At 54.4% G+C, this 24,049-nt stretch overlaps 1 protein-coding gene across 7 annotated transcripts in view; it reads right to left on the reverse strand.

The window, feature by feature from the left end:
* Window positions 1-5: 5 nt before the first annotated feature.
* STXBP5L (syntaxin binding protein 5 like) overlaps window positions 6-24,049 on the reverse strand; it is a 170,059-nt gene continuing 146,015 nt past the window's right edge. For 4 of the 7 annotated variants that reach the window (XM_038757589.1, XM_038757586.1, XM_038757587.1 and 1 more), the window contains 8 exons: window positions 14,553-14,723; window positions 9,592-9,690; window positions 7,445-7,684; window positions 6,968-7,328; window positions 6,587-6,752; window positions 5,308-5,419; window positions 4,515-4,735; window positions 6-4,092 (listed from right to left, as the gene is read on the reverse strand). In XM_038757589.1, the coding sequence (XP_038613517.1) occupies window positions 4,051-4,092; window positions 4,515-4,735; window positions 5,308-5,419; window positions 6,587-6,752; window positions 6,968-7,328; window positions 7,445-7,684; window positions 9,592-9,690; window positions 14,553-14,723 (1,412 nt within the window). In that variant the 3' untranslated portion in view covers window positions 6-4,050. The remainder of the gene's footprint in view (window positions 4,093-4,514; window positions 4,736-5,307; window positions 5,420-6,586; window positions 6,753-6,967; window positions 7,329-7,444; window positions 7,685-9,591; window positions 9,691-14,552; window positions 14,724-24,049) is intronic. The other 3 variants (XM_038757591.1, XM_038757590.1, XM_038757588.1) reach the window with 1 other exon arrangement.

Below are 24,049 nucleotides of genomic sequence, written 5' to 3' on the forward strand. Positions count from 1 at the left end.
AGGGCTCTTCCTATGTATAAATATTTTTTCAGGGTTGTTTCCACATACATGGTAAACCTTGATAGAAAGCATTAATGTTGCACACTACCAAACTTATACAACATATACATTACATATATTTATAGATATAGAACATCCTATATACAAACATATACAGTTTTCTTGTTCTTTCTACAGACTACGAGAAATTTGATCATTATAACCGCAGGTGCTGAATGCAACAGAAAAATAGGAGTTTGTCATTTTCTGAAAGAAGTCTGAAGATACATCAGCGATGCCACCCGGTCGGCGCCCTTATCGTTCTAGAGAGAAACATGGAGTAACCTTGGGTTGTTGGCGTTGTCGGTTTGGGTTGTGTGTTGCCGGCCAGGCTTCGCGGGGGGCACTCTCGTGACTGGGGGCAGCCAGGACAGAGCACTGGGAGTCCTCTTCCTCGATCCCTCCGCTGCCAGCCGGGCCCTTGGGGTGGGACCGGGCTGGCCAGGGGGGACTCCTGACCCTTCACACGGTGGTCAGCGTCCCCTGGCATCCTCAAGCCCAAGGGCTTGGCATCACCCCTTCCCTCCTCAGCTGTCTGCTGCCCTTGGGGCCAAGGGCTGGGCAGCAGCCGTCATCCGGGCTGCGGTTCAGTCTTTGTGGCACTGCTCTGCCACCCTTGGCGCGGAGAGGTTGTTAGCCGTGCCCCCGGGGGAATACCCATGCCCTAATCTGGCCAAACGGAGTTGGGTCTGCCAGTACTGGAATTCTCCTCCCAGAGTCCGGGGTCCTGGTCAGCCCCAAGCCCCACCAGACTCCTGGCCTAATTAGTGCACTTTCGGGGTGGAGTCGGGGTGGGCATGCCGAGGTCTGAAAGCCTGATGGGATTTGGTTTAAGGTGGCTTATCCCCCTTTACAGCAGTGGTAGCACTCCGGAGGGCCTGGGAAAACTCAAGGGAAGTGACCACTGGCAAGCTCTAAGCCCAAGACAGACAGCTGTGGACGGGGAGTGGGGGGTGCTTGCCCTTAGGACCCTCTCGGGGCCAGGGAGCAGGGCCCAGCAACAGGGCAGAAAGGGAAGCGGGCTTGGATTTCAATTTACAAATCTGCCAAACCAGCCTCTGGTTTGTGGGATTGGGGAAAATTCCCGGAAAGATTTGCCCTGTCTGTGTCCTAAAAACCATGAGCCCATTGGTGGGAAAAGACAAGAGGGCCGCTGGGTGGGGAGTACGGGGACAGAGTCAACAGTGCGTTTGTGGGAGATTAGCTGGAAGTTTGTTAGTAACCACGTTGCTCGTTTTTTACCCAGAATGACCTCAGGAGCGATGCTGGGAAGGCTTCCCAAAGGGTAAGCTCCTGAAGGGCGGGGACCGGGGGTCTGTTGCTTTCACTGTACTTGTCCAAATGCCCAGGACAGCAGGGGTCTGGGCCCAGCAACTGCCCAATAAATAGCCGATGAATGGGCTTATTAGTTGACTTAACCTGGGATTGAGGGTGGGAGGGGGGGGAGAACTATAGAGATTTGATTGAAAGCAGGCCAGGAAACCTGTCCCTATGGTCCCCAGGAAGAGTTCCAAGGGTGTTGGAGTAAATAGGAGGTCCAGCTGACTGGGAGGTTTTGGCTTCCGGAAGGCCTCTGGTCCTGAGGAGCCTACCCTAATTAACTCCCAGTTTGGATCTCGGGGGTCGACCACCCGAGCCCAGCAGGGCGACTTGTCTGTTCGTTTCTATCTAATGTCCCCTCTAGGCTTCAGCGGGAAGCGGAACGGCCCGGGATCGACCTGCCAGGAACGCAAAGTCCTTCCCCCACAGCGCTGCCTCCCCAGCGTCCCCGTGGATCACCCTACTGCGTTCTGCCCAGGTAACTGCTGGGGCCCTCCTCCCCTCAGGGCCGAAGGGAAGGGCGAGGGCACGGGGGAGGCAACGGTCTGGACCTTTCCAACTGCACCTGGTGAAACCTTCTGGTTCCCTCAGGGAAACCAAGACTCGTGGCATCTTACACTTAGCGCAGACGGTTGGGGGAGAGGAAAGATGGAGTCTGTAGCATCAGTGGCTCCAGGGAACTCCATTTCTAACAAGAAGTTACATCGTCCTGGTCAGCTCTGCATACTGCCCGGCTCATTATTGCTTTGATTGGGGCTTGCCCACGGCTCGCTCCGGGGCGAGAAATACCTGTGGTGCGTGACCGGGGCTGGGGAGTTTTGTTAAGCATGTGGCGACTGGCTAAGCCAGTATATTCTCTGCCCTCTGCCACTTCTGTAGGTCAACTGAAGCGACAGCCCCACTGCTACCACCCCGGGAGAGTCAGTTTCTTCTCAGTGTAGCATTTTGGGGAAAACGAATCCAAATCACAGACTATTTCCCTGATGAAATATTGCATAGTCCATTGTGGATCAGCGTGGCGGGGGGACTTATGAAGAGGTGGTTTGAAGTGGTCAGTGTGGGCGGCACACTGTGACTGGGCTGAGAGGTGTTATATCGGTGTTGGAGGGGGAATCATGGCATTTACTGACAAGCGGCTGACTGCAGAGCTTTTTTCACCAGGAGCAGATGTGCTTGTTCCTCCAGGAACGAGGGTCAGTGTTTCCCTGCAGTCAGTCAAGCACCCGCTCCCCACGGCTGGCTAGGCTGACAAGGTTTGTGCCTTTGGGGAGGTCCCGCTCGTTCCCCGGAGCCTCTGCCAGGCAGCCTAATGGCACCCCTTCTTTCCCACTGGTAGAAAATGATACCTTTCCACTCCCCGGCCGCCCCAGCTGGCCCAATGGGACAAGGCCACCTTGCGTGGCGGGTTCCCCAAGGGTTGACCGGCTTGGCAGTGGGATCAGGCCGGGGCCAGATGCGGGGCTCTCACGTTGGAGTCAGGGTACCCGCTGTGGCCTCCCCCGGGGGCAACACTTGGATGGACAAATGACACGAGCTTTGTAAGTTCCGGCCTCTCATGGTTGAAACCACCTGATTTGGGTCAAGTCCAAGTGAAGCGACGGACTGAACCTCCAGAAGTACCCACAGCTGACCCGGCCGCCCTGGAGCGGGAGCAAAGGCAACCGGCCTTGAGGAAAGACAGGGTTCCCAGTTCAAGCGAGAGCTTCCTGTCCCGACGGAGCAGCGAAGGTGATAAGCATGCGGTTTCTGAAACTCATCCGTCCCTGCTGGGGCACCCAGGTTTCCGAGTGAGGCCGTCGTGCAGTCCGGCAGCCAGGCACGCCCCCCAATTAACCCAGGACTGCCTGGGGCAGCGCCGGGGAGACAGTAAGAACCGTACTTTAGCCCCACCAGGCCATAGTGGGACGCAGCCGGGGTGCAGCAGCCCTGGGAGAAATATGGGGGTGGAGGGGCAAGGGGGACAGCGGCTCCCTCGGGGGGAAGCGCAGGAGGTACAGGTGGAGGGGGCTTCAGCAGCCACAGGGTGGTCTCTCCTGCGTCACCCCATTCCTGGCCCGGCCGGGGAAAGGGCCTGCTTAAGATGCATTAGGCGCCGAGGACAGAACCAACGCCATGCTCCTTCCCAGAGCGGGGAGTCCCTCGCAAATTAAGGAAGGCCCCAAGCCTCCGTCCCAAAAGGAGGCTACCAGACTCTAGTGGGGTTGGGAGGGCGCAGGGGACGGGAAAGCTGCGGGGCTCAGAGCAGAGGTGACAGAGGAGGGCCAACTTCCAACGCCGTTTTTGTCCCGTGGGGATGGTAGCCGTACCTGAAACACAGCGTTGTCTCGAATGCGGCTCTGGAAAATAAGGAAGCTTGGCTGACTTTGACCGGAGAAATTCGTCCTTTTTCTTCCGTCACAGCATGCTTTTTTTTTTCTTCTTCAGGTTGTCAATTTACCATGCAATGAATTTCTGAAAGTGCAGTCGCGCCTGAGGGTGAGGTGCCCGTGATCCAGAAGCGGCCAGACCCCAGCAGCCAGAGTTCTCGGCTCAGGGAGCTCCTCCCGAGCCACGCAGGGGGGAAAAGCTAGATCCAGGGTCCGGCCTTTGCTAGGGCAAGTCTCGTGTAAATGCCAGGGCGTGGTCAGCGGCAGGGGGTGGTCCGAGACGGGCGCGGAGGGAGGGGGCGCTGCCCTGGCCCCGGCCGTCAGCCTAAAACTGATACCATTTCTTGTCCTTGTATTTCAGCATCAGCTGCAAAGGAGAGGCAGAGCAGGGAGAGCGGCTGAGAGCCCCGGAGCAGACGGACAGAGACCCCACTGCCGTCCTCCCACCCGCTGCCCCGCTGCTGCTGAGGCCCTTGGCTCCGAGGGAGAGTCGGGACCCTCGTAGGACCGAAGAGAGGTGTGACTGCAACTGGGTCCGAGGGCGGCGGCACTGGGGACCACCATCTGTGGGCGGGGGGGGCCCTACTGCCCACACAGACGGTGGTGGACGGTCACAGGAGGGGCCCTGGGGTAGCCCCGGGCCTGGGTGGGGGGTCCCTCGGGCCCGGCCTCTCTCCCTGTGATCCATCCAGGGGGCTGGGGAGGCTGGCTAACTCCTGGCGTCCACACATTAGGGCACCAGCCCCCCCTGTTCGTCAGGGCGGCCGGGCAGCGGGCCCCGTCACCTACCTCGTGGGCGTGCTTGGAAAAGGCCTCGGCGCTGGTCATCATGCCAGCCGTCTTCTCGTCCAGCTCACTCAGCCTCTGGCCGCGCTCGTCCAGCGCGATGCGGGCCCGGGCCAGCTCCCCGATCACCCCGCCCGCGGCCCCTTTCATGCCCTCCATCCCGCCTGAGCCGGGAATGTGCTGGGCCAGGCTCTTGGATGCCTTTCCCGCTGAAGCCTCTCCAACTGGAAGACAGAACCACCGGGCCCCGGCACCGGGCGCTGCAGCACCGCCCCGACTCGGGGGGCCGGGGAGGGGGCGCGAAGTGGCGCTTCTGGGAGTCTTGGGGTTTGGGTGCCCCAACGGCAGCCACTTCAGCTGCTGCCACCCTAGGGAATGGGAGCCAAGGAGGCCGGGGCACAGAGTCCGGAGGGAAAGGGTGGCCCAGGAGCCCCGGGACATCCAATTTTCAGCCACAGTCCACCTTCCAAATCATACATCGAGACTGCTCTGGCACCTAAGCCTACTCGCCCGACCTTTTCAAGTTTTCCCACTTGCCTACTTGCCTATTATGGGAAGAGTGGATGGGATTGACTCATCCCTAACGCAAGAGGCCTGAGCTGGTTTTATCCAAACGTTTTCAAGAGATGTAACTTCTTGGGGAAAGCCAAATGGTGGGCGGTCATGGGAGGGAACAGTCCAGCCTTCCGATCTGGGCTCCTGGGAGTGAGGGTTATCCTGTCCCCCACCACCCCCGAACCCCACCCCATTACGCGACAAATTCTGTTCTTGCCCGCAGAAGGAACCACTGACTTACAAAGTTCTTCCCGGTCAAGTGTCTGCCCGCTTCCACCAAACAGCCCCTTAAGGAAACCTCTGTTCTGGGCTTCCGGAGTCTCCACCGGCACGAACAAGTCTCCGAGCACATCCTGGGCCAGGGTAGAGGAAGCAACACGTGAGGAAGCTGAGCAGGTGAACGTTTCTCTCCCTTCAGGGGGTCACCGGACGTCACGGCCCCTCGGCGGAGGGAGAGTGGATAGGGAATGTTGTATTTGGGGTGGTTATGGGTGGGAAGCACTACTGGATTGGAGTGGAGGCCCCCGCTTAACTCGCCTTTCGTTTGCCTCCTCCTCTTCCTCCTGCTTCTCTTCCCTAGGCAAGTGCTAGCAGGAGGAGACCAGGCGAGAGGTCGGTAACATTGAGTGGAGACGGGGCTAAAAGCCGGCGTGCCCTGCTGTCCCCTCCCCTCTGCGGGCCGGCCCCTTGTGGGAAACCTCTGGACAGGATGCTGGACTTTCCGTCCCCCTGGTTTCTTCCCATTGGTTAGCAGGAAGGGTTGCGGACTGTCATGTTTGGCCCCAGAGGAGGGTGGGAGGCCCGGGGTTGACGGGGCCCCACAAAAGAGGTGCTGCCCGGGGAGGTCGGTGTGTGGGGGTGACTGGAGGGAAGAGGCTGGGGGGGGGGGTGGCCCTGGGTGGATTTCAGTGGGTGTTGATGGGAGTACAGGGCTATGTATATGTGGGAGAAGCAGCCTCTGCTTTCAGAGTGTGGGTGTGTTTGGAATGGTGCATCTCAGCTGGTTTGGAGCTGAGCGTGTCCCAACAAGCAGGTCCAAGATGAGGTCAGTGCACAGAAAAAGCTGAGGTGCGATGGGCCCCGTTTGGGTGTCCCGAGCAGCAGGCCCACTGAGTGGCAAGACAGTGACCCGGGGGAAGACCACGGGAGCTCCTGGGTTTGCCAGAGAGCACTGCTTCTCCCCCACCACCTTCCCCTCCCTTCCTGGGGTCCGGCCTCTCGCCGCCCCGCCTGACTTTGAGTTCGGAGGCCTCGCCTGGCGATCCCGCCGAGGGACACGCCCTGGCTCCGACCCCGGGACCGGCCACTGAAATCCAGGCTTGGTCGGTCATCATCACTGTTATGCTGGGATTCGTTTAAGTGCTTATTTTGTGTCAGGCACTGTTCTGAGTGCTCGGTTGATACGCCGTCATCAGATCGGACACGGTCCCCCTCCCCTGTGGGGCTCACAGTCTCAGCAGGAGGGGGAAGAGTCATCGAATCCCCATTTTCCAGATAAGGAATCCGAGGCGCAGACCCACCTGCAGGCCGTCACACATCGCCTGGCTGTAGGTCAGGCGCTGGATTTCCGTCGGCGAGCCGAGGTACAAGGCCTGACCCTCGTTGGTGAAACAGAAGGTCCGCGCTATCCTCATGTCGGTCAGCGGCAGGTAGTTGACATCCAGCAGGGGACGGAGGCTGGGGAGACTGGTGGGGAGGACGGGGAAGGGGCATTGGGGGCGGGGTCTCCGCCGGGACCCCCTGGGCCATAAGCTCCCATCTTTCATTGTCCTGAGCCTCCCTGCCCTTCCTGACACGGGGCCCTGCTCTCCCACCCACCCGGATGTGAACAGTTCCCTTTCTGGGCTCCCACGTGGCACTGGGCTTCCCCCCCGGGCACCAGAGAGAGCAAGGGTGCCTACCTCAGAGTCATGATATGCCCGTTGGCACAGAAGCAGGCCAGGCAGGGGCTGCTGCCCAAGGTCACCACGTCAGCCCGCAGGAGGAAGGAGGTCTCGGTGATGTTGTGGACGTACAGACACGCCTGGGAGGGCAGCGAGAAGACCTTGGCTTGCTTCTCCGAGCAGATCACGGCGTACTGGGGCTCGCCCGCATCCTGGGAAGAAGGGGGCGAGGACGAGACCAGTTTCCGTTTCCTGGCTCGGTCGTGCTCGTCCAGGCTGTTGGGGTCCCTCCAGACTTCGTATGGGGGGTGAAGGAATGCCCCCGTGCCGTCCAGGCAGGAGAACGCCAGCACCGCGCCCTTCAGGGCCAGAACCGTACCTGCGGAGGAAGCAACCCCCATCTTGGCGCCGGGCCGGCGGCCGGGTATCCCCCTCTTTGGCCGGACGGGGCCGCGCCCCCGGGGACCCCCGCCAGCCCATCGCTGCAATCCATACCACTTGGGGAGACGGCGACGGGGTCGGCCCCCCTCGGCTCGTCGGGTGCGGGCAGGGTCAGGGAGATGAGCGTCACCACCCCCAAGCCCGTCCCGACCCACAGGCAGGGTGAGGGGGCCTGATCCTGTTTCCGGGCGAAGGACTCGGTGAAGAACAGGGCCGTGACGGCTTCCTTGGACTCCTTGTCGATGCTGGACACGCTGGAGCTCCGGGAGCGGTTGGAGGAGTTTTCCCGGTTTTCTGAAACCACAAGGCAAAACGCAGAGCGTCCCGGGATCTGCCGAGTGAGGCGGGACCTGGGACGTGACCGAGCCACGGCCCCGGGAAGACAAGGATGTGATTTCTACCGGCCGGAGGCTCCGGCCCGCTAACGGGGCGACTGCTTTTTGGAAGCCCAGCCGGACAGGCAACTCGCTCCCTACTGTAGCTCTTCCCTCACCCATTGGCCCAAGGCGGTCAGCAGCGGGGGAGGGAACCCCTCTTCTTCCCAGCCGGCACCCACCCCGTGGCGGCAGTGGCCTGGTGGGAAGAAGTTAGTCAGTACCCCGGGTTTGCTCCGCCGTCATTAGCGACCGAGCTGTGGGCTTCCGGATCGGCTGGGCCGGGCCTCAGGCTTGGTGCTGCTGCTCCCGACTCCCCAGTGTACTCAACCGGTGGCCCAGCCTAGGGCCGCAGGGCATTCAGAGGGTGTGAATTGCGGCACCCCGGGTCAAGCCCCCCGGCTTCTGGTGACCAGAGGGGTGCTCGGGGCCCCGGACTTTCAAACTCTAGGCTCCAGCTTGGCCCCCACCGCTTACGTCAGAATTTGTCTTCACAGGATTTTGAGGACAGACGGCCATCCCTGCCAGCCAATCCACCCCACCCCGGCCAACAGCCCCTCGCGGGGGACCGGCTGATCCAGAAAGAAGAAGGGTTTCACCAACCGGGGCCCTCACGAGGAGATGCTCCCATTTCCACTGGCCGTGGCACTCGCTTAGGGGCGTTTCCAACTCTGCCTCCCTGGAGCTCTGGGGAAGACGGCCTGCTTAGGCAGGAGCCCCGAGTCTGGGACCGGCCGGAGGTGGGTCCGTTTCTTGTTTTTTAAAGGAAAATTGTTTTTTTCCTCTTTCACCAAATGCACAAATCCTGGTGTTGTCTTTCAGGGTCGGGTGTGAAAATGAGATCATCTTCCTTGTACAGAGTATTCAGGCCAACTTTCCAAAGAGAAGCTTAGCGTTTCCCAGCCCACGCCCCTGTGCCCTCAAAACAGAGAAAAACATTCACCCCGAGGGATGCGTTCTCCCTTCCCGTGGCCACTTTTCCTCAGGGTCTGAGTCTTGGTTGAGCTTCACGCTGCCCTGCTAAACTTTCCCAAGTCTGAGTCTGAGCGGGAGGGCCCTTGGAGGAGTGCGTGCCCAAGTCTGAAAGGCTGAAAGGAAATTGGGCCTGGGCCCCACCCAGCACAGGGCAGGGGTGGCTTTCTGCCTCTGGATGGTCGTTGGCTGGAAAGGGGGATCTGGGGAGGGGGTGCTACCTTGGCCAGGCCCAGCTGCCCCCTCAGATGACACTGTGCCACCCTTCTTAGGGTAGGGGACTCCCAAATCCCACCTGGAAGGCTGGAGGTTGCCACTGGGGCTGCTAGGGTTGTGGAGATAGACCCGAGGCAAGGAGGTGGCGATATCTCTCCCCACAGCCATGCACATTCCCAGGGCTGGCGCAGTGCCAGGGCAGTCTTCCCGCAGTGCCCCTTGACCGCTGAGATAGGGTTGGATGGGACCCCTCCTTAATTCCCCATTTCGGGGCCGGGGCTGGGGGGCACCTGCCACGGGAGCGGGAGCAGATTCCCAAGACCCGGCTCTTCCCCCAGCCCCCTCTCTGCTCAGGCCTTCGGAGAAGAGGATTCGGGGCCGGAGTTCTTCCCCTTTCTCCCGACGCCACTGCCTTTATCTCAGCTGGCGGCCCTCCGAGCCAGGGAGGCCTTTCCGCCTCGTCCCTGGCCCTCATGCCCGGTCCCATCCGTTGGGCCTCTGGGTAGTCTTGGCTGGCTGAACCCGCCTGCTCCGGCCCCGGGGCTGACCCCCGGCCTCCGTTCCCACCTTACCGTGACAGAACCCAGGGCACCTCGAGGCCCCCAGAAAGTAAAGCCGAAGCCGCGTTTGAGGTCTTACCTTTTTCCCTCCAGGTGTAAGCGGCAAAGTGGAGCTCATCGTGTGAAAATGTACTGGCTCCGTGTAATTGCTGAAGCATTGCCCGTCTGGAAATGTGACCTATTGCCACAGAGGCGCATGCATTGCAAAGGGACAAGAACAATAGAGCCGACCATCATCATGACATTTCTCCGAAAGCAGCGAAGCAATTCCATCCAAGCGTGCCTCTCCTCTCCTCTCCCGAACGGGGCCCCGCCGCCCGGCTCGGCCTCATGGCTGCCGCAGAGGGAAGCCCACGGGGGTGGCCGGGCTCTTCCGAGCCTCTGGATGGCTCGGCCGGGCCGTCCCCTCCCTAACTCTTCCCGCCCCATCCCCTCCCAAGGGAGCGCGGCTTCCCTCCTCCGTCCTTGAGCACTTTGAGTCCCTCTGGGCCCACACGGCGGTTGCAGGGGGAAGTTGGGCCACCGACCCCACAGGCGGCGATGGCCGGACTGTGCTCCCTGTTGGGAACTACCTGCTCCTTGCGCAGAGCGGAGAGGCCAAACCAGGACCCCGGGGAGCAGGCGATGCCTGTTGGCAGAGAAGATGCCCCCTCCGCCTCCCCTGCCCACCGCCTCGATCGCCACCATGCCCGAGCCGGGGCAGATCGAAGTACGGCTGCCATTAGCACTGCTTCGTGTGAAAGATGAGAGGAAGACGGCACAGACGGAGACAAATATCTGAACGTCAGAAACCTTTTTTTTCCCAACGGAGACCCCTGACAGCGTGTCCCACCGGAAACCCGGGTGGCACTCGACGTAAACAACGGTTGGAAGTCCGTCCCGTGAAAGAAAAACCCTTCACGACTTACGTATAATGAAGACAGTTTTAGAGCCGGTGGTTTTAGTAACTTAAGCCCACCTTCTGTCCAAATACTTGCGTTTGTCCAAATGGCAAATTCGGATTTCTTTTTTTCCTCTTCCAAAAGGGGGCCTCGACTTCCCCACCCATTCAGGCCAGAGACGGAGAAAAAGCGGCGTCCGTCTCTGGCGGTCAACGTGTGCCTCCTTCCGCTGTTCACGTGACAAACAGCGACCGAGACGCACACACAGGCAGCGGGAGGGCGGCAGCGACGTGGACAACACTTCAGCCGGGGCAGCAGAGGGGTGAGCGCGAGCAGGCAGAGGCCGCGGGGATCGGACATCGAGGTGAACAGTGGGGGGGGGGGCGGGAGGAAGGTGTGTCGTGGTGGGGCGGTGGGCGCAGTACGGCTGAACAATCCGCTAAGTGACCCGCTCTGTTTGTCGTCATCTCATTTCAGGGGGGGCGTCAACGGGACGACGGACACCCCCGCGTCCCGCCTGATGGCCGAAGGGGTCCGAACTCCAATCCAGCTCCCTGACGGTTGGCTCTACCACTTCCCCTGGGATGTGGGGAGGGGCCCGTCCAAGCCAGCTGCTGGCTTCCAGTCCCACCCCAGGGCAGCAAAGGGCCCGTGGAGAGCATCACCATCCTCCCTGTCTTACAAACCTGTAACCTTGGCGTCATCCTTGACCCATCTCTCCTTCAATCCACATATTTAGTCGGTCAACCATCACAACGTCGCTAAAAGCTGACCTTTTCTTCTCCATCCAAACTGCTACCACGTTAATCCAAGCCCTTTTTCTAGCCTCTTGCTTACTGCATCATCCTCCGTGCTGACCTCCCTGTCCCTCCCCATTCCAGTCCATCCTTTGCTCTGCTGCCCGGATCCTTCTTCTACAAAACCGTTCAGGACACATTTCCCCAGGCCTCAAGAACCTCCGGCGATCGCCCATCCACCTCCGCCGATACTCCTTTCTGTTGGCTTTAAAGCTCTCGATCATTTGAGAAGCAGCATGGCTCAGTGGAAATAGCCTGGGCTTTGGAGTCAGAGGTCATGGGTTCAAATCCCCGCTCTGCCACTTGTCAGCTGTGTGACTTTGGGCAAGTCACTTAACTTCATTGTGCCTCAGTTCCCTCATCTGTAAAATGGGGATTACCTCCCCTGTGGGACAACCTGATCGCCTTGTATCTCCCCCAGCGGTGCTTTGCACATAGTAAGCACTTAATAAATGCCATCATTATTATTATTATTTGCCCCTCCTACTTTATCTCACTGCTCTCCTACCCCAGCCCAGCCCAGCCCACGCACCTCGCTCCTCTGAAGCCAACCTACCCGCTGTCCCTCCATCTCGTCTATCTCACTGCCGACCTCTCGCCCACGTTCTGCCTTCCCCCTTTATATCTGACAGACGATCCCTCTCCCCGATTTCAAAGCCTTACTGAAAGCACATCTCCTCCAAGAGGCCTTCCTCGACTAAGCCCTCTTTTCCTCTTCTCCCACTCCCTTCTGGGTCACCCTTGAACTCGCATTTGCACCCTTTATCTATCCCACATATCCATCCTTTTTTACTTTATATTTATGCCTGTCTCCCCCTCTAGACTGTAGGCTCATTGTGGGCACAGAGTGTATCTGCCAACTCTGTTATATTGAACTCTTCCAGGCACTTAGTACAGTGCTCTGCCCACAGTAAGCACTCAGTAAATACCACTGATTGATTAAGGGGGGGTAACGGAAGCCCAGAGAATAATTGTGGTACTTGTTAAGCGCTTACTTTATACCAAGCACTGGTGCAAATCATCATCAGACACAATTCCCAGCCCACTTGAGGTTCAGAGTCTAAGGAAAGAGAACAGGTATCGGTCCCCCATTTTTATAGATAAGGAAACTGAGGCGCAGAGAAGTGAAGTGACTTACCCACCGCCACACAGCAGGCAAGAAACAAGAGCAGGAATTAGAACCCAGGTCCTCTGTCTCCCAGGCCGGCCCGGGCTGTTTCCACTAGGCCATGCTGTTTGAGTCAGGAAAAAGATCACATTCTGGGCCATGTGGTCCTGTAGATTGGAATTCTAAATTCAGGAGCAGTCAGGATTCTTGGAAAGGGCACGGGCCCAGGGGTCAGGGGACCCTGATTTGAGTCTCCCAGTTCCACTACCAGCCTACTCTGGGACCTTGGGTGAGTCATTTAACCTCTCTGGGCCTCAGCTTCCTCATCTGTAAAATGAGAATGTGATAGATTGCAGGTCCTCGCCCCAGGTTGAGGATTGTGTCAAATTTAATAACTTTGCAGCTACGCTTTTAGATCCCTCTATGGCCCTCTAGACCGTAAGCTCCTTGTGGGCATGGTACGTGTCTGCCATCTGTTGCGCTGTACTCTCCCAAGCACTTAGTACAGTGCTGTGCACACAGGAAGCACTCAGATACCGATCGATTACCCCAGCGCTTAGCACATAGTAAGCACTGGTAAAAGCCATAATTCGCATTTGTTTCGAAAAAGGGAAAAAAATCATCAGCTTCTATTGTGCTCTCCCAAGCGCTTAGTACAGTGTTCTGCACAAATAAGCACTCAGTATATACCAGAAGAAGATATATATATATATACACGAGGAGAAGCAGCGTGGCTTAGTGGAAAGAGCCTGGGCTTTGGCGTCAGAGGTCATGGATTCAAATCCCAGCTCTGCCAATTGCCAGCTGTGTGACTTTGGGCAAGTCACTTCACTTCTCTGTGCCTCAGTTACCTCATCTGGAAAATGGGGATTAAGACTGTGATCCCCCCGTGGGACAACCTGATCACCTTGTAGCCTCCCCAGTGCTTAGAACAGTGCCTTGCACATAGTAAGCGCTTAATAAATGCTATTATTATTATTATCGTTATTATACCACTGCAGGATTGATAGCTAAATAATGTAGTTTATCATATTCTTCCAATCGTCCTTCCCCGCGCATCTACTGAAAAATCCAACCTAGCCAGACAGCGCTCTGAAATCAGCAAACGGCAATCATGCAGGGCGTCTCAATGATATCAGGCACGTATAGGCGTACATCGGCATGAATGCATGTAGCATGTATAGATCCTGAAATGAACAGGTCCCAGCTGGCAGTTGTGAGCCACCATTTACCAAAATTGGAAACCGAGAGATAATCGAGTCGAACGTTATTAAAATGGGCAACCGTGTTACCTGGAAATAAAACATCTGCTTCATAAGTTGCTCCACCACGGAAAACGGGATAATGTGCCTGAATGTGACTTTCCTTTTCTGGAAGGGTACCAATTTCATTACAGTCCATGCTTTCTGGTGCCTAGGATCGAGCCTCAGAGGAACAGTAAACGTTAGACCTGAGAAATAGCTGGCTGAACTGGTGGTTAGGGCAGTCTGCAAAATTTCCTGCTCTAGCTTAGGCGAAATTTCCCGGCACGAGCCCAGAGTTACTCGTTAAAAGGTGGAAAGCTCGTGTGAGTGAGAAAAGTCCATACGAAATAGCTGGGCGGGCTATGTTCAATTCAGCAGGCCGAAAAGGAGCTTGAAGAGCCTCTTGGGAGATCAGGATGCCTAACGATGGGAGAGTCTTTAAATATATTAAAGGCAGTTGTCTTGGGAGAGAGACTGTGATCCTAGGTAGGCTGGCTATTTTATGGTCACCGCTGGTTTCGTGGCTTTCTTCATTTCACAAAACCAGAGACCGAAAAGAATCCAGGATTCTAAGCCCTTTCCAGAAATTTAAGCTCGGATGGCGCCTAAATTTGGGGCAACTATCATCCTACGTGCAATTCGTACATGGGTTACGTTTTAATTCGACGGGAGCAGATTGTGTTTAACGGGGTCCCGAGAAGGGCTTGGTCTGAGAAGCAACCACGCGTCACAGCCGTCGCACCTGAGCTCGGGGACAACTAGCCTAAGGAAAGCCATTGTTTTCGGGGAACACCGGGAAGAGGGCCGGGAGGAAGCACGGTTGTTAGTAGCAGGTTAGTGTGCGCTGTAGACCAACATGGCAATCGATAAACCTAAACATTTCTAGACAGGTAAATGAAGGCAGCAGCGGTCTGAGAATAGGCCAAGCCGGGTGGAGGGAGTTGGGGGGGGGTGGTTGTATGGGGTGGTGAGTGAACCCCCAAACCCCACCCTCTCTCGTCGGGACCCACCTTCTGCCGTGACCGGGAGGGAGATGTCCATGCAGGCCGCCGACTGGGCCTTGCGGAAGGGCGGCTTCCCGGGTCCCCGGCGATTGGCCTTGGTTGCCTCGGCGCCGGCAAGGCGCTTCCCGGGGGCGCAGCTCTGGGAAGTGGGGCTCGTGCAGTGCCCATTGACGTGATCTGGAACGACAACGGCAAGATGGATGCTCACACGATGAAGCGGGAACCCGGGACGGGGGCTCGCCGTCATTACTGCCGCCGAGGCCCGGGGGGGCCAACCTTCTTTCACCTCCCTCGCGATTGACCCTTGGTGTCCCAGGTGGACCCAGGATGAATGACCAACTCCACACTCCTGAAATGAGATGCATGTGGGCAAATGGGTGACTTAGGAGAAACGGCCAGTTTTGTATCGGCACAGAATATTTTGTGTGTGTGTGTGTGTGTGTGTGTGTTACAGTGTACTCTCCCAAGCACTTGGGACAGTACTTTGCATACAGTATACAGTAAGCTCTCAATAAGTACAACTGAATGAATGAAGTATCTCTCTCACACACACGCACGCATAATAATAATAATAATGTTGGTATTTGTTAAGCGCTTACTATGTGCAAAGCACTGTTCTAAGCGCTGGGGTAGATACAAGGTAATCAGTTTGTCCCACAGGCGGCTCACAGTCTTCATCCCCATTTTACAGATGAGGGAACTGAGGCCCAGAGAAGTGAAGTGACTTGCCCAAAGTCACACAGCTGACAAGTGGCAGAGCCGGGATTTGAACCCACGGCCTCTGACTCCAAAGCCCGTGCTGTTTCCACTGAGCCACGCTGCGTGTGGCTGAGCTACTGTCTTTTCTAGATCCAGAGCTAATCCAGACCAAATTGCAAATGGAGAAAATCCTTAAGCTCCTTAGTATTTCCGGCTGTGGGGTCCGCCCGATGGGCGGTGTTTGTGAAAGCCAATTCCCCACCCTGCAAAAAAATGGATTCTAATGGGAAGTGCTACTAGACAGCGCCTTATCAAAACCATTCTCTAAAGTGCCAATTTCACACCTGAACAATTTGGATTTACAAATTTACAAACAGGGTGAGAGACTCGCCCGTGAATGGTTTATGGGAAAATCAATTTGAAGAAGAAATGGGGTAGGAAATCTTCCCAGGCTAGTGACATCAGGGCCTGATTGCAGGCTGTATATGAGGTATGGGAGATACAGCATTCAGTGCCCAGAGAATAACATACATATTTATTACTCTATTTATTTTACTTGTACATATCTATTGTATTTATTTTATTTTGTTAATATGTTTGGTTTTGTTCTCTGTCTCCCCCTTCTAGACTGTGAGCCCACTGTTGGGTAGGGCCTGTCTCTATATGTTGCCAACTTGTACTTCCCAAGTGCTTAGTACAGTGCTCTGCACACAGTAAGCGCTCCATAAATACAATTGATTGATTGATTAACACCACAGTATCCGAAATAGGTGCATGGACTTGGCAGATATATTCTTCCGTATTGTTCTCCGTGCACTGATATACCAAACTTTCACATGTACGGCTAGCGTAGGGATAAAGGGAGGTTGATGGGAGGATATGGAACGCATCTCAATTTCCCAAAGGAATACTTCCACAAAGGTCAATTTTTGCTAATAGCAGACTCTCTCGGGAATGCTTTTGTTGGCCTGAGAGACTGTGGTGTCCAACTCTAGAGAGCCCTGCCCCTGCTTTCAAAATCTGACATGTATTTTCCAAGTGCAGGACTTCCTGTGGTTGTTGGGAAGAGGGGTTAGGGGAGATGAGTCTGATCCTTAGTCCAGTGCTCTGCACGCAGTAAGCGCTCAATAAATACCACCGATTGATCGATCGAAGGAACGTTCTGACAAATTGACCTTACCCCTTGGATACTTGGCCAGATATCTGCTGTTCTAGTCAACAATGACACCCTGATGGCCAACATGTTTCTGCAGAAGAAACCGGGCCTCCGGAGAGCCTTGTGAGGCCCACAGGTCCCGCTGTCTGCTGTATGACCTTAGGCAAGTCACTTCACTTCTCTGTTCCTCAGTTACCTCATCTGTAAAATGGGGATTGAGGCTGCCCCAGATAGGACATCTAAGCCACCACTTAGTTCAGTGCCTGGCCCACAGTAAGCAATTAGCAGATAGCTTTAATTTCTGAAAGCAGGTATTGACTCAGGCACAACAGAGGCTCCACAGTGTTAACCACAGTAAAATCCATACTTCATTTACTATAAAAATAAATGTCCCAGCACTGACTTTTGGACTGCACAAACTGCCTGTGATAGAAAAGCCCAGCTAAGACAAGAGCAGATTTACCATCGCCATCTCTCACCTAATAGTTTTCAAAACTCTGCAGGTCCACTGGTCTTGCCAACATTTTCCGGTGACGCCACCACCCTCGGAGTCCCTCCCACCTCTTCCCGCCTCTCCCGAACGAACTGATCTGCTTATCATCTATCTTTCCCAGTGCTTGATACAGTGCAGAGTAACTGCTTGGCAAATCCCACGATTATAACTATCTCTCCCTGCAGCCAGCACCCCCAAAACATCGCCAGAGACCAAGGGAACGGGAAGGAAGAGGCCGAGTATTTTCAAAGCCCACGGGGTCTTTCGCCCTGTCCCTCTTGATCTGCTCTCCTCTGAGCTTGCTCAGTTGATCCCTCATCTGCCACCGGCCTTGAAAAGGAGGCCGAGGAAAGTGGAAAGTATCAAAGTCGGGGAACGTGGGATTTTCAGCTCTTACAACAGAACAAGTTCAGGATTGCTCATTACTTAAAATGGAGCCTCTTGGAGAAAAAGAAGCTATTAAATTCTTAGCAGAGATACGATGTACATTTAATCACTGAAATTCCTTTTTAATAATCTGGGGTTGGCGGGGGGGAGGGGGGGAAATGAGCCAATGAAAACAGCAAAATTCCTGTAAGTACAGTCCATAAAATGTTCTTGCTCCTATTCCCCCCATCCCGAGACCCATATCTAGCCGCGGACAGTGGCTGAAATCTACGGTTTTGCTGAGGCCAAATGGCTACACCAGGAAGATGGCCCCCGAGTTTTGATAGTCTGCCTCCCTACATGCTGCACCGGGCACTGGCTGTGAGACCTGAGCTGGGGGAAGTTGGGAGCAGAGACAACTCTGCCCATAAGGAGTTTCCCACAAATCTCCATCTCCTGCCGAGCCCATCGACGACGACGCTTTCCACTCCGTCCTGCCGGCCAAACGGCTCCATCCCGACTGGACCTCATCCTATCCGTTCTGCTCCGCCCCGGCTTCGGGTTCCACCCCGTAACCTTCCTGCCCCTCCTAGGCAATCATGGAACGACCCTGCTGGTACCTTCTGGAGAAAGCTAAACCCCCTCCCGGGCCTCTGTCGCCGCGCTCCGACGCTTCGAGCAGGACTGTCAATCTTGATCCAAATCACCCAACAACGGTCAGGACTTGGCCGGGGTCGAAGATCACAGCCAAGCAGTATGGCTTAGAGGCTACAGCCCGGGCCTGGGACCCAAAACGGCGAAGGTCATCCCCAGCCCCCCCACTCCACCTCCTCCTATATCCATGCCAAGAATCCCCGTCCCCTTCCTGCACTGGAAATGAAAAGTCCGGTTCTCAGCCAATCCCGTCACCCATCCCGTGCCACCTGAAGACCCAGACGACGGACTCGCAGAGGGTGAAGCAGCCCCCTTCCCCGGAAATACTCCAGTTCAATTCTGGGGCAGGATACAATTTACGGATGAAATGAGGAAAACCTCTCATTCCAGCCCATTCCCAGATGGGATGGAGGTCACCCGGTCCCTGGGAGCGAGCGGACGCCACGTTGCCCTGCGCCGTCAGAACCAAAGCCGTCTCGCCTCCGGACGCGGTGATTTGTACGATGTGTTTACATACGATGAGAGTTAAGTGGAATGTTGGATGCTGCCAACAGAACCGTATGGGTTAATAGGTGGTTTTTAATAATGCCTTTTGCAAAAGCCACCAGATGGTGCCCGGAAGAGCTCTGGCGCCGTTTTATGGGTTGACCGGGAAAAATGTTTAGCCGAATGAACGTAAGGAAACTGAAAACTGTTGGCCTTCGCCTACCGTACCAAGATCAGTCTTAAGATCTGTTGGCAGACTTAACTTTCTTGGTCCTTTAACTGAAACAACAGAAAAAGGAGAAAGGTGGCTGTTAATTATTTAAGAGAAAGAAAGGAGCGAAGGGTGAACTCTGACCCTGGGCCGAATTGCTCGCTCATTCGGCAGTCAAAACGGGGGGAGAGAGCTAACTCTCCAGGGCAGGAGTTGGAGGGGGTGCTGATGGGTAGCACTAGGCCCCAGGGACTGGCTCATAACACAGATATGGGGGTAGGAGGGACAGTGATCCATGACGACGAACGACGGAAGGACTGAGTGGCGGCTCTCAGGGCAGCCTGGGTCCCGGGGGATCGCCACAGTGGAGCGATTTCAGTTTCCCCTGCCAAGCACGACCGGAAAGCCCAACGCGGTAGATGGATGTCCCAGCTGAGGATCCCGCAGACTGCATGGACACATCCCACTCGGGTCCTCGGCCGGGAAGAGGAGCCGTTCGCCCCAGCGGTTCTGCCACCAGCCTAAAATGGGAGCCATCTCTTGGTGGGGAGGGGTTTGTCGTAGATGCGACATAGGCAGGGACATTTGGGGACGGAAAAGCCGATTTCACCCGCATTGACGTTAAAGTCATCCGGAGCATAAAAAAAGCCAAAGGCACCGAATACAGTTTCGTTTAGTCAGCGGAGACTCGTGAGACGAATTGCATTTCAGTGAAGCCGTTAGCCGAGAGGTTTCATTCTCACGGAGGAACGACGCGCTGGCGAGTCGACAGCACGAGGCTTGCAGCCCAGAAGGAGGCTCTTTAGGCAGTTACAAGGTAAATCAAGTCATGGCCCCTGCCCTCACAGAGCTTATAGCCTAAGTGAGGAGAAAGAGTAAACATAGAAACATGCGTGATGCCCTCGATTGCCTAGAGAAGAAATGGGAACACAAAAGACAGAAACATCTAAATATATAATTCCAAAGAGTGCAGGTGCCCAAGTAATTACTGGCGAGGACGTCAATGGGTTCATCTGGGAAGACTTCATGGAGGAGAGGGATTTGTAGCAGAATTTTGAAGGAGAAAGGGCAGAGTTTGACAAAGGAAGTTAGAAGAGCATTGCAGCTGGGAAAATGGTAGGAGCAAAGTCACTGCAGGTGGCAGGGTCATGTGAGCGGGACAGAAATCAGGATCACTTTGATGGCATCTGTTTAGCATTTTCATGTTACACACTTGTCACACAGCAGACAAGTGGCGGCGCTGGGATAATAATTATGGCATTTGTTAAGTGCTTACTACGTGCTAGGCACTGTACTAAGCACTGGGGTGGATACAAGCCAATCGGGTCAGACCTAGTCCCTGTCCCACGTGGGGCTCTCAGTCCTCCATCCTCATTATGCAGATAAGGCACAGAGAAATTAAAGGACTTGCCCAAAGTCACACAGCAGACAAGTGGCAGAGCCGGGATCAGAACCCAGGTCCTCCGACTCCCAGGGCCGTGGCTCTACCCACTAGGCCACGCTGTTTCTTGATGCAGGGCCTGGTGAAGTCCGTAGCGGGGAAAGCAATGAAGCCAGGTCATTTAGCGAGGGGAGACTAGAAGCGGTGATGAGAGCCTATAGCTTAGGGTGGTGGATGTGGTAGAATAATTATGATATTAAGCGCTCCCTCTGTGCCAAGCGCTGTATGGAGAGGAAGGGGTGGAGCTGAGACACTCTGGGACATTGGATGTGGGAACCGAGAAGATTTAAAGATGAAAGGAAGATCATAAGCAGTGGAAGATGGGGTAAAAGAGAGGATGAGCCTTAGGGGGCCAAAAGATCTTTTACTACTTTATAATAATAATAATAATAATGGTATTTATTAAGCGCTTACTATGTGCAAAGCACTGTTCTAAGCGCTGGGGACATTACAAGGTGATGAGGTTGTCCCATGGGGGGCTCACAGTCTTAATCCACATTTTACAGATGAGGTAACTGAGGCACAGAGAAGTGAAGTGACTTGCCCAAAGCCACACTGCTGACAATTCGCAGAGCCAGGATTTGAACCCCTGACCTCTGACTCTTAAGCCCGGGCTCTTTCCACTGTGTCACGCTGCTTCTCTGCTACTTCTTTATGACTCTGAGTTTTTCCCTCTCATGATTTTTCTGTTGATGAGATGTTATGTCATCACCATAGGGAAAATTCAAATGTCGTGGATTTTGTCTCCCCCTTTTAGACTGTGAGCCCACTGTTGGGTAGGGACTGTCTCTATACGGTGCCAACTTGTACTTCCCAAGTGCTTAGTACAGTGCTCTGCACACAGTAAGCACTCAATAAATACGATTGGTTGATTAATTGATTAGAAACCCACCGAGGACAGACATTTTTAGAAGTATTTTTTGAAGCAGTTGATTTTTATGACTATTCTACCTTTGCTCCGTTTTCCTCTAAGGAGCCCAACTTTTTCAAATGAATGATTTTCATTTTCTGGATCCATTGATAAAGACTGGTATTGCCCCCTGTAACTTTGGGGGCATGGCTGGGTGTGGATCAGTAATTAGATCATTTCCTGATTTTCTATAACCCTCCTTCCTTAGTAGAGATGCCCAGTCAGAAATAAGTGCTTAGTACAGTGCTCTGCACACAGTAAGCGCTCAATAAATACGATTGATGATGATGATGATGATGATGAATGAAATAAGCCTAAATTGGCCTCCTGACCAGAGCGGAAACTCCTCCATTCTGGCTACGCTTTTTATCAAAGGGGAAAAACTGGGTACAACCCAGAATGAACCCCCACAGACAAGTCCTGACCCCAAAGGGACTTGTCCTTTGATACTTGTTAAGAGCTTATGATTTGCCAAAGACTCTTCAAAGCGCCGAGATAGGTACGAAGCAGCGTGGCTCAGTGGAAAGAGCACGGGCTTTGGAGTCAGAGGTCATGGGTTCAAATCCCGACTCCGCCACATGTCTGCTGTGTGATCTTGGGCAAGTCACTTAACTTCTCTGGGCCTCAGTTACCTCACCTGTAAAATGGGGATTAAGAATGTGAGCCCCATGTGGGACAACCTGTTTACCCTGTATCCTCCCCAGCGCTTAGAACAGTGCTTTGCACATAGTAAGCGCTTAACAAATGCTAATTATTATTATTATTATTATTGTTATTATTACGAGTTCATCAGGTTGGACATGGCCCCCGTCCCAATTGAGGATCGCAGTCTAAGTAGGAGGGAGTAGGGTTGATCCCCATTTCACAGTTGAGGTAACTGAGACACAGAAATGACTTGCCCAAGGTCACACAGCAGACACGTGGCAGAGCCAGCATTAGAATCCAGATCTTCTGATTCCCAGGCCCGGGCTCTTTCTACTATGCCTGGCTACCTCTCCCAGCCTTGTGCGTGGTACAAGGCCGCTGGAATAGAAGGGGCCGGGACAGACCAGCCTGAGAACAATGCCCTTCCCATTCTCCTTTCTGCCGCCGATCCACCCCATCTCCACAACACAAGGGAAACCTCTGCCAGGGACAACTTCGCTTCGACGCCGCAGCAGAATGGGTCTCTGAGGCACAAGCAAACTCACGTGATTTTCAAAGCTCTTTCCTCCTACGCTCCAACCTGAGCAAAACACCAGAAAGAGGATAATGCCTTTCAGGTGGCTCACTTGCTATTGTGCATCTAACTTCATTCTCCGTCATTTTGAGGGCAAAATTCATGATTGTACGTAGAACACTTTCTAGGCCCTAGAGCTGACGGCTTTTCATCTCACCCCATCTTTGCTACTCGTATACGTGACCTGAAATATGGGAGAATCCATTCCAACTTTGTTTTGGCTCCTCTAAGCTGCTTCGGTCATTACGACTCCTCTTTTTCCTTCTTACATGCAGCCTCTTGGGGTTTTTTTTTTCCCCTTCTCCTCCAACCCTTGCTTTTCCTTTATCTTCTTGTTAGTCTGGAGAACCTGGCAACTGCCTGGAGTCAAAGCAAAGCTCCTTTCTCCAATCCTTGGGGTTTGGTTTAGTTCCTTCATTCATTCAATCGCATTTACTGCGTGCTTACTGTGAAGCAGAGCACAGTACTAAGCGTTTAGAAGAGTACGACAGAACAACCGACAGCTGCATTCCCTTACCACAACGAGCTTACAGTCTTACATCGGGGTGGAGGGGACGACATTCTGTGGTCCCCCAAAAGCCACTGTGCCGACCCACTTCTAAGAGGTCTCCCTGAGGAGGAAATGGAGGGAGGAGAAACAGCCTCACATAAGAATCTCGGGGCGTCGTCATCACGGCCTGTCAACTTGAAGTCAGAGAGTTCTTGTTTTCTCCCTGAATCACCCTGTCCATTTCTGGGTCCCCTGCACCCATCTTCCGAGGCATCATGGAAGCGTTGCTCTCAATTTTAGATTTTTTCAAATGATTCCTTAATAGCTCTTCCAAGAACCTTTCCCACAAGCTTTGAGACTCTCTGCTATCCTTCTCACTACACCCTCCATGGAGTACCCTGTTTTCTCCTCCACCATTCTGGAACAAGAACGGCCTTACTGCCCATGAAGTGACTATGCTGCAAACTACCACCCGCTGGCCTTTAAGCTCCTCAAAAGCAGGGAATTATACTCTATTATACTCTCCCAAGTGCTTAGTTCAGTGCTCTGCACACAGTAGGCACTCAATCAACACTACTGATTGATAGAGTGAAGGGACAGTGGACCAAAAATGACGAAAGGAAATACTCAAAGTTAATAGCCGCCCAGAGAGGCTCTCACCCCTAGTAGCATCATCTTTGAACCTCAAAAGCAAGTGCATTTATTTCTCCCTGTTTCTCTCTCTCTCCCTTTGGATTCTATCAAGTCTGAAGCAGTTCACTGATCTTCAGACGACTAAAATCCCACAGTGATAATTTGGCTGATCCCAAACATGAGCGTGAAACGCCAGCCCAAACCTCTTCGGTTTGCCAGACATGGTTCATGTGGGAATCTGGGTTCGAAAATCACAGTAGCAGAAGCAGAACTTCCTTTGACTCTATGACCGATGAAGTCTTTGGACTGGGCTTACAATTTCCCCAAGCAGCGTAACACCAAATAGCCTTCTTCAAACTAACAGTCGGCTCTGGAATATTCTGAGGATTTGGCAGGAAGGATGCACAGCAGGTGGCAATGTCTTTTAAGGTATTCTTATTTCAGGGTCCAGTCAGAGCAATATTCCTTAACCGAGGCTAATCTTACCAGGATCCAAAATCTGGTCCTCAAAGACCCGCTCCCTTTTCCCATTCGCTCATTCATTCAATCATATTTATTGAGCGCTTCTTGTGCGCAAAGCACTGTACTAAGTACTTGGGAGGGCCTTTCAAATGAAGGTTTGCAATCCATTGAGGTGGAAAAGATATTCAGCCTGGGAAGCAGAAATGCCGTCCCAGATTCAGTTTCAACCCCTTGGGGTGGGAGACGGCTCATGAAGCAGATTCAGAAAGTCAATTCTCAAGAC

This window comes from Tachyglossus aculeatus, chromosome 16 (genome assembly GCF_015852505.1).
Source record: "Tachyglossus aculeatus isolate mTacAcu1 chromosome 16, mTacAcu1.pri, whole genome shotgun sequence".
In the NCBI taxonomy this organism is placed as follows: domain Eukaryota; kingdom Metazoa; phylum Chordata; class Mammalia; order Monotremata; family Tachyglossidae; genus Tachyglossus; species Tachyglossus aculeatus.